The sequence below is a fragment of the Crassostrea angulata genome, chromosome 8 (genome assembly GCF_025612915.1).
Source record: "Crassostrea angulata isolate pt1a10 chromosome 8, ASM2561291v2, whole genome shotgun sequence".
In the NCBI taxonomy this organism is placed as follows: Eukaryota; Metazoa; Mollusca; class Bivalvia; order Ostreida; family Ostreidae; genus Magallana; species Magallana angulata.
In genome coordinates, this window is record NC_069118.1 from 2872863 (window position 1) to 2883612 (window position 10750).

The following is a 10750-nucleotide window of genomic DNA, read 5'->3' on the forward strand; positions in this document are numbered from 1 at the left end:
CGTCAAGCGTAAATAAACAAATATTAAGTACAATTTTGATTCATTCCGACGCCCCTGCAAAGGGTTACTTAAAATTGGTCAAACATCGCTTGGTCTACCAGTTAATGCCAAGTCACTTTAATGCATGCTATGTAATGCCCATTTATGTAGCCAAAAAAATTAGATAGGAAATTCACTCGAAGATTTAGAATTTGGATTTTGAGGTATTTGTTGTAACTTTCTCAAAAAATCAGCACATCTATCTTAATTTATAAAATTTTATTCTTTATAGACATTTCCTATATGATATCATAAACATGCATCATATTGATTACAACCAAACTGAATACACTAACAAAGAATAATAAACACATCTGCGTAGATAATAACAGACCAAAATCAAAGTATCACAAACAAAACTGTCACACTGTGCTGTATCCTTCTCAAACAAATATCAATACACAATATTACTTATATGTATATGAGATAAAATATAAAAAATACACTCTGAGTCACATTGTCAAAAATATAAAACAGATATGATATGTTTCTGCAGCAATTATCTGCTAGTTCACGTAAAGGAGAATTCAAAACAGTACACATCCTGTGTACATTCGTTTAAATAATGCAAAAAAGTAGAAGTATACACAAAGTACAAATATACATTAATACTGAAAATTTTCTTCAATATATATACATACATATATATATATATATATTTTTTTATATTAGCATAAATGTTGCCTTATTCACATCTCTTATATTAAAATCTAGGGTTGTCTAGTAATCAAATAGCTGAATCACCAATCTGCATTTCTTTTGAAAATGTCCTAAGACTTGTTCAGTTGCAAATGTCTAGCAGTTGTCCATGAGAAAACGTACATCAGTTTTTCAGTTAAAAATGTTCTTGAAAAATGTACATCAGTTGTCCAGTCAAAAATATGCATCAATTTTTCAACTGAATAAATTCATCAGCTGACCGACTGACATCAATTGTCCAGAGCCTGGATCAGGTCCCTGAAGTCTGTCACAAACCATGCTGCCTTCTGTTTCACGCTGTCCCTGATGACATTCCCTCCGTAACCAATGAAGGCATCCTGTAAAAGTACAGCTACTGATCACTGACCGATCATCCTCCTGGCTAATTATTGCAGACAACTTATTGCAAACTGTTTATAATAACATAAGTTAATGCTGACATAGAAATATGAACACTTGTTGCAAACTGACTCTTAAGGTCAGACGACACGTTCCTCGAGAATATTTTTTGTATCTCCTCGTAATAAAGAGTTCCAATAAAAAATATCAATTTTATGATTACTTTAAAAATGATCAAAATTTACTTGGATATGGTTATATATCTAGATGGTTGAGTGGTAAGAACCGTGGCCGCTCACTGCCAGAAGCGTATAAGTTCTAGAGGTCGTGAGTTCAAAGCCCCGCCCCGGCGGAGATAAAGTTCTAATATAATGAATTTCACTGTGATGAAGATGTATTTATTTTTATATCAGCAAATAAAGTGTATTTTCAAGATTATATAGGAAATTGCATACTCTAGTATTTTGCAGAAATGCCTATTAATAATAAGGTACCCTAATTTTTTGCAAGAAAGCTTGTCAAAGTAGTAGTAAACCATTAACAAATTCCTGGAAAAAGTTATCTAAAATTGAGGAACGTGTTGTCTGACCTTAAATAGAATGATTGAGTGCAAACACTGACATACTAGCTTGTAATATGTCTCAGATATTAAACAAGAAGCCCTGGGCCACATCGCTCACCTGAGCATTAATAGGCATGATAAAATCAGCTTAATGAAGTCATATTACTGTACAAACTATCTGGACAAAGTAGTATAATACATATAGATCCAGTATAAATTAAAATCCATTTTTTACCTCTGTATATTTTTATGTTTACAATCAAGTCTCTTTTATGATGATTTTATAGTCTTATCACATTTTGAGCATTAGAGTTCTCAAAAAGATCCTAAAGTATTGTTTATATATGGGATATTACCTACATCAAACTCTGAACCCCTTGTGAGGCCTAAGAATCGTCCATGGGCCTAAGTCTAAACAATTTTACAGAATCAAGCAATGTGTCAAAATGCTTGCATATAAGTAAACCATACATTACAACATTTCAGTTTTTGTGAATAATTAAAATGTTTTCCTTTGTAAAATTTTATCTTCAATGTGGCCCCACCCTATTCCTCAAGATTTTGATTTTAATGAATTTGAATCTACAGTATCTTAAGTTGCTTTCACTTACTAAAGTTACAGCTTTTCTAGGCAAATGGTTTTTTAGAAGATGTTTAAAAATTTTTCTCAATATATTCGTATGTAAAAATTTGCCCTCCCCCTTCTGTTGTGACCCCATTCTACCCTTATGGATCATCATTTGAACAAACATAAATCTTCTCTACCTGAGATGCTTCCACACAAGTTTCAGTTTTCTGGCCAATTGGTTTCTGAGAAGTAGATTTTTAGAAATTTTTCTCTATACATGTATATTCCTATGTTAAAAATGACCCCCTATTTAGGACCCACCCTACCCCTGGGAATCATGATTTTCACAACTTTGAATCTACATTACCTGAGGATGCTTCCACACAAGTTTCAGCTTTCCTGGCTTATTGGTTCCGAGAAGAAGATTAAAAAAAAAAATTTCTCTAAATATTCTTATGTAAAAATTTGACCCCCTCCCTTCATTGTGGCCCCATCCTATCCCGAGGGGATCATGATTTGAACAAGCTATTTCCTTCCTCTTTGTATCTGGAAATAGTTGCTGTCTAGGGGGACAATAACTTTCTATCGCCTTTTTTGCTACACACTGATTCAGACATGATTTCTTAGAGGACTCTGACAATTTTCAGTGTCTTCAATAGAAGAACTTACAGCAGGAGGCACGGCTTCCATGTCAGTCGCTCCATCACCGATCATGACTAGCGTTTTGACTCCACGTTCTTTTTTTATTATTCTTGCCACAATGGCCTTACCCCCAGAGGATGATGTAGGCTGGTTCTCATCAAAGCCCGCGTAGTCTCCTAGTAACAAATCAAAAGAACAGAGATGATCAAAACTCCTTTCACTTTGATTTTTATGCCCCAAATCTATATGATAAACTTAAATACATGTATATCCTTTCATATGTTTCAGCTTAGCTAGAAAGGATGAGGTAGAAGAGATTTAAATATGAGTGGGGTAAACTAACCATAGAAAGAAAGCACTTTAGAGATAATCAAGACAATGAACAAAGTAGACAAACTTTTGTTAAGTGAGCAACATTACCATCAAAGTAGAACTTGATCTGGTTGGCAAACACATTTTGTGCTGGAATGTTGAGTATTTTGGCTGCTGGCAGAATGATCGAAGTGAAACCCCCCGACACTAAAAAAACTTGCTTATTTCTTTTATGGAGCTCTGCTATAAGTTCCCTGTAAATAAAATAACCATCATAGATGACCACAAAACTAATTACAATGGACACCTTCTATCAAATTCTCATACCTATTTTGAAGTTGGATATTTTATAAGGAATTTGAGTTAAACATGTCTTACAGAACAAGTAAAGAAACAATACTAGCTCTTTCACTTAACATCTCCTAAGTTTCTTTTATCTTTTAACTTTAATCAGTCTTTTTGTTTCCTATAAAAGAAATGGCTAAATACATTCTAGCACATGACATGCTATACCCACCGAATATTAGGGGAGAATTGTGGGGGATGTTGTTGAATGAATTCCTCCAGTTTTTGTCGTGAGGGTTTCACGATTTGTAACCTTGCCTCCAGGGCCTCTCTAAAAGACACTCCTCCACCCATTGCTCTTGTGGTCCTACAAATTACAAGGAATTACACAATCACGATGTTTTTAATAGTTTGCTGGATTGCTCAGTGTGTAATACAATTATAAGTGGGACGAGGGAAAGCAGAACTAGACTTGAACCAATTTAAATCAAATACTTGTTATAGACAAAGCCAATTTACCATTCCTGTACCTCTTTGCCCACTCCACAGAACTTGGCCAGTTCATCCAGAGCCTCATCCACCAATAGGGTAGAGTCCACGTCAAAGCACACAGCGTCCGCCCTCGCCCATGACCTTCGTGTCTCTTCCAAGGTCAGACCCATAGCAGAGACAAGCTGGCAGACACTGCAAAGAAGCAAATTGTATCATCAGAGTTGCAATGCATATTACACATGTTATAGCATGGGAGTAAAGTAGCCTGATCATTATAGAGTCTATTGAAATGTAGAATACACCTCTGACTTACTTAATCATGTTAATGTATAACTTTACAAGAAAAGCTAGGGATAAGAGCTGTTTTCATATTTATTTATTTTTTTTTGGGGGGGGGGGCCCTAATAAATTTTATAGAGGAATGTTGTAAGTTAAATATACTTATACATGCATTGCAAAAAAAAAAAAAAATACACACAGACTGTGGAAGATGGTCTGATTAAGAAGCGAGGATCTGGTCAAAGTCGAAGAAAGAATTTTCATCTGGTGAAAGGAAACCTTTTGAATTAAAACAAAATCCAGATATCTTTTACAGATACACTCAACATATCTCTAAAAGTTAGGACTGGATAACATCTTTGGTATTGGAGCTATAATTTACTTGGAAAACTCAACCCCATCCCACTTTTATGTTTTCTTTTTTTAAATTATCAAATGATAATTAAACATCAAATGGTAAAGTTGCATTTAATAAGAAATTTCACCATTGGATCTGGGTGGGTCATTCAAGCATTCAAGACATTCATATATAACCATGATAACTTCTGCCCACTAAGTCAGCTGTGATTCCCCTCCCCCCGGAGCTGGGGGTGGGGATTTTGTGAAGACATTAAAGTCTTCCAGTAAATACACAATTCATAAATAAAATCAAATCCCATTTTTATCTCACCTGATACCAAGAAGGAGAACTATAATGTGGTGTCAATCGCTGATTCAAGTTAATTCCTCACCGTGCGGCGTGCGGCTTTGCTGACGACGTGCATACGGCAGTACTACGAACCCGGTTTATTTCCGACGATAATTTACTATTGTATGTTGATCCCGACCCGAATTTCAACAATTTTGCCGGCTAAAAATCCTAAATACTTTCTAGATATTTTGATTGAAAAAAAATGTCCACTTCTGGTGTCCCTCCTAAAACATGGCAACCCTCAAATGTAACCATAGAGACAACGTAAGTATGCGACATTGTACTGGGGAATATGCCTTTTCAAAAATGCTGGGGACACGATAGAGTGGTCTCCCGAATTTTCTCTGTTTTTAATATGTTTTACGGTGTGACCGTTGGGGCGAGCGCAGAAGGAACCAAACATCTCTCATCATTGTTAAATTCAACGTTAACCCGTGGACTTGCCCCAACCTAAAAACTTAAGCTTTGTCTCGAAAACTTTTATCACTGCAAGGAACCACAGGGGCTCGTCACGAAGTTTTTTCAACCTTCTATATATACCACCTCTATACTATAAAATACAGTGTATTTTATAGTATAGAGGTGGTATATATAGAAGGTTGAAAAAACTTCGTGACGAGCCCCTGTGAAGGAACCCGAAGTTATCAAACCTTTATTCCAATTGTCCATTTTAGGCTAATACACTTAAACAAACTACCACTGAGCATAAATTAAATGTAAAACAAACTTATTAAAATATGTTGAATCAAAGCCTTTTGATTTTTTTTTTCATAAAAAGACAATCATGTTTTATCAGTCCTTTACGTTTTAGTAATGGTCACTAAAATCAGTAAAGAATAAACTGCTTGTCTGAGTGTGTTATTTCCCATTTTGTTCCTTGTTGTTATTTTCCTCTGTATCACCAATTCGTTTATAATTTTGTGAATTTTTGTGTTCTATATATATGCGTTGTAGACATTTCTAAAATAATTTTTTGTCACCTACCTCACGCATGCATATTACAATTGGATAAATATGACAGTAAATTAAGTATGGAACTTGCATGTTTATTTATTAAGCAAATATATGATCAAAACCAATCAGCTGAAGAGTCACCATTAACACTGATACTGAGTACTAACTACACGTTACACCCAGTACATTTGCTTGATCCACCACTAAATTTATTGCGCGAAGTCACTGTGACATCATACTTAACTTTGTTTTGCGCTCGACAGTTCTCGTAAATTGTCGGAAAAATTCGGGAAAGGAAATGACGTCATATGTCAGCAAAAGTTCAAATAGGTACAGTTTTTTTTACGTAAGCATATGTGTTGTTTACTTTAGTGTTTTTAAAGGATTTTTGTTGTTATAAATGAAATAGATGTATACGATTAAGAGGTAAGAATTTTCCTTAGAAACGCTTCCTGTTCCACCATGTTACAATGCACCGCAAAGGATTATTGGGATATGTAGAACTTTTTCACGTGGCCTCATATAAAACATTTCTTTGAACAATTTGCAGATTTCAACTCGAATTTTCTCCGTTCGTACACGTTGTCTATGGAGCTCGCTATGCGAGCGGCGCTTTGCGCCACCTCGCTGCGCTCGCTATTAATACATGTTTCATTAGTCAATGTTTTTGTGAGAATCAACATAATGTTTGTGATATTTTTTTGTTATTGAATCTCAGTAAAGTAAACATTATAAACCGAATATACTGTACGTAATTATAACCAGAGACACAAATATGTTTAACTTATTTATGTCTCTGTTATAACTATACAGTTATTAATACAAAATGTATCTTTTAACTGTTTAAGAAGTTGTCTTGAATGAATAGCTATACATAATTTAATTTATTTAAAGGATTTTACAGAGTTACTTATAAGCAGTTTACCCTTTATTAACCACAAAGCCTGGTCCATCATGTTGAAAGCAAATAATCATAAATCTTGGGTTGGTTCCATTACCATGATTATAATCGTTTCTATAATTAATAAGGTCTAATGTTTACCATCTAGATTTGAGCCTGGCTGTATTACCGGGTTTACAGATGTGTGACTACAAGTCAATACTAATATCAGGTCTTATTAGGTATGAGGTTAGATGGCTGGGACAGTTCGTCAGAGACCTTGATTTTGAGTCCCAGGACACCTGCCTTTTCATTACCTATTACATCTTTTTAAATCAAATAACCAAGCTAGTCTTAATAAGATCTTTGTTATTTATCACATTGGTTATCATGATACAATATCAGGTATTATAAAAGCATAACATAAGTTCACAGCCGTCAGTTGGAGAGGGAAATAAAAACATACATAGTCATTCTCTATAGCCATAGTCACCCTATGAATAAATGCTGGGGGTCTTTACATGATTAAATGTTAGTTACTGGTACACATACTACATGTACTTATAATTTTTTGCAGGATGGGTCAGTTTGTTCTTGAACTTTATTGGAAGCATGCGCCGAACACTTGCAGAAACTTTGCTGAGTTGGCAAGAAGAGGTTATTATAACAACACCAAGTTTCACAGGATCATTAAGGATTTCATGATACAGGGTGGAGATCCTACAGGAACGGGTTAGTTCAAGATCAATGATCCTTCTCAATCCTATCCCAATCTTTTCAATTTTAAATCAAGAGTATTTATTACAGTGTTAATGAAATGTACAGAAACATGAACATGACGCTTATCTTGTTAGTAATTTGAATTTGATTGAAATAAATTTTGTTTCCTTTGTTAACATTAGACAATGAGACAATGAGTTTACTACCATACCTAAATACAGGGTACAGGCTTTTATGTATTTCTAATTCCAGGAAGAGGGGGAGCCTCAATTTATGGGAAGGAGTTTGATGATGAGATTTCAAATGAACTAAAACACACAGGTATAATGTTCCTCATTGCCTAGCAATCTATTTTGCTTCCCAATCAAAATGTATCATAATCAAAGAAAATGAAGACTTTGCATGCCAATCAAAAATTTTGATTTTTTGGGAATTTATCGATATCTTATAACAAATTCTCAATATTCTTTTCACATGAAATTAATGGGAATTATCATTCAGTTTTGGGTAAATGAGAGACTAATATGATTTACCTACTGGCGTTGACAAATTGAATAGGGATGTGTTATTATACCCCCGCAAACGAAGTTTAGGGGGGTATATTGGTTTCACCCTGTCCGTCTGTCCGTCTGTCTGTCTGTCCGTCTGTCCGTCTGTCCGTCTGTCTGTAGACGCAACTTTGTCCCCCCTATAGAATTTTTTATTACTGCATGGAACAGTTTGAAAATTTGTACATATGTTGAACACCATCTGAAGATGTGCACCTGCAATTTTTTTTAAGATCAGACAAGATTTAATGATTTTATGACAGTTTTCATTTTCCTTATTCTATATATTGTACACTAATGTTGAAAAGTAAGGGAGGTAATCCTTACAGATTTTATTAATTAATTAATAGAAAACACTCTAAAATATATTTATATAAATACATCCAGATGGAGTTTTTTGTCTTTATGTCTTAATTAATAAAAAAAAAATATTTTTTCTAAGTATTCTATCAACTGACAATGCAAAGTTTTTGTTTGTCAATGATAGATTCTTAGGAGCTAATATGAACATCAAAGACAAGTGTGGCTGAATTCATTTGTCCCAAGGGAGCCATTATCTGAGCCATGGTTCAGATGGAGCATGTGTTTAGGGGAAATTGATAATCTGTAAAATGGATGATGGTTTTGGGGCTATTTTAAAACTATTTCATGTAAACCAAAAGGTCTATCATTATAAGGAAATAAATAATATAATTATTAATAAAGAAGTTAAACTATTTTTAGAGGTTGTTTAAATTTATTTGTCAAGTAATTTGATAAAGTGACCCTATTTGGCATTAATTTAAATGAAATTCAAAATTACTGATATGATTGAAGTGTTTTGGCAATTTTAAAATTGTTTGTAATATTAAATTTTCTTTTTTACATATTTTTACATAGTATGGTAATTATGGTAATGTTTTGGGAGTTTATTAAATTTAACAAGCTCATCAAAGAAAATCATAGTCCTATGGGATCAATTTTCTGATTTGGAGTTCAATTGTGCCATAGGAAAAAGTGAGGAAAATTTGAAACAACTAATTGCATCTGTCAAGACTCTTATTAGAAAGATATTGAAAGTTTTATCAACACAAGAGAATTGCTTGGCTACCGGTATTTCTATTCACTGCAAAGGGAGGGGTTATTGTCATTTTGTTGGTTTTTCTTTAAATCAATTAAATTAAAAATATATATCATCAAATACATACATTTGTAAATGTATTACTGTTATAGATATGTATTTACAGTGAAATTCTGACAATTTTGATTTCAATTTTTCGTTGTTAACTATTTTTTTTTTTTTTTACATTTCTAGAATTTTTTTTTTGTATGTGTTCCAAACCTTAATTATTATTCAATTCAATTATTTGTCCCATTTGAAATTAGCCTAGCGGGGGTATTAGTCCCATTAGGACAGTTCTAGTTTGAAGATTTACTTCTGGAGAGTCATCATCTCTCTGTAGCCTACATTTAGGTGCAGACATTTTATTTTGAGGAAACAGCAGACCTTTCAATAAGAGGTCAGAGAAATTCTCCTTATTTACTTCTGTTACTTCCTTATAGGTGCAGGAATCTTATCGATGGCAAACAGTGGTCCTAACACTAACGGGAGTCAGTTCTTCATCACCCTGGCCCCCACCCAGTGGTTGGACGGAAAACACGCAATCTTTGGCCGGGTCAGTAGCGGGATGACGGTGGTCCAGCGGATCGGCCTGGTGGAGTGTGACAACGATGATCGCCCGGTGGACGACGTAAAGATCGTCCAGGCCTACATTACGCCTTCCTGACCAGTCTCATCCCCTGGGGGACAGTTTATAGGAACTAACATGCAGAGCCCCGAGGAAAGGCTATTGGGGATTGAATGTTACATGAGACCTTGTATATTGGCAGCTAGAAATACATTGTACTTTAAATCTTTTGAGAAAAAAATGATTTTGTTGGATATTACAGGTTTACATGAGTTGAGGAAACTAATGTCTGGTGTTTGATGTTGGTTTTAAAGATCTTGACGTATATTACAAATTGGTTTCAAAGTTCATGTATTTCAATTCTTTGTGAATTCATAAAATAAGTCAATCTCTTTTAAATTGTATCATATATACTATTACATGTGTATTCTAAACACGTTAGAATGTATCTACGTGCATAAAAAGTTTTCCTTCAGTTGTGAGTTTAGTCAATTTTCATTTGATCTATTTTTTCAGAATTTATTTAGATAAATGCATGAGATCATCTTTGAAGTTTTTTTTATATAAAAAATACATGTGCATAGAATATTATTGTGTATTATGTAAATTGTCAAATGAATATCAAAAAAAAGGTCAGATTGGGCCAAAAGCTGTCTTGTAATTGATGTGTAATTGACATGTATCATACTTAAAGCTTTGTCACTGAATTTCATCACTTCAAATTTGCTTTTATTCTTTATCTAAAAAAAAAAATGAACTTTATTTATTTTACAATGATTGATAAGCAAGTTCTACAACTTATATTAATATCTCTCGTTGGCACGGATGTTAGCGCGAGTGGGTCATTTGTGTAGGAAGAAGCCGGAGTGCCCGGAGAGAACCCACGTGTCCAAGCGGGCGACCGCTATTTTATTTTAAAATAACTGTCTGATAATGAAGGACACCAATACTGAAACACCTTGAAATTGAGCCTATTTTGATACATGTATTACGTTTTGAGCTCACTTAAGTCAGACAGTAAATTTGTATGATATATTAAATTATATATAATTGTTTAAAGGTTCCATATGCAC

General features: G+C 34.0%; 2 protein-coding genes across 3 annotated transcripts; one reads left to right on the forward strand and one right to left on the reverse strand.

The window, feature by feature from the left end:
* Positions 1-243: 243 nt before the first annotated feature.
* On the reverse strand, positions 244-5024 carry LOC128159643 (phosphoserine phosphatase-like). Of its 2 annotated transcripts, XM_052822792.1 has the most exons (7): positions 4888-5001; positions 4417-4496; positions 3966-4130; positions 3679-3813; positions 3270-3415; positions 2877-3025; positions 244-1076 (listed from the first exon to the last, which is right to left on the reverse strand). In XM_052822792.1, exons 2-7 carry the CDS (start codon positions 4479-4481, stop codon positions 969-971), a joined length of 768 nt encoding a protein of 255 aa, XP_052678752.1. In that variant the 5' UTR covers positions 4482-4496; positions 4888-5001; the 3' UTR covers positions 244-968. The 2 variants fall into 2 exon arrangements, with proteins under 2 accessions (XP_052678752.1, XP_052678753.1); XM_052822793.1 differs by lacking the exon at positions 4417-4496 and having other exon boundaries at positions 4888-5024.
* Positions 5014-10399, forward strand: LOC128159645 (peptidyl-prolyl cis-trans isomerase-like 1). The gene is made up of 4 exons (XM_052822794.1): positions 5014-5172; positions 7320-7474; positions 7715-7783; positions 9553-10399. The coding sequence occupies exons 1-4, from the start codon at positions 5111-5113 to the stop codon at positions 9774-9776; spliced, it is 510 nt and encodes a 169-aa protein (XP_052678754.1). The 5' UTR covers positions 5014-5110; the 3' UTR covers positions 9777-10399.
* Positions 10400-10750: the final 351 nt, after the last annotated feature.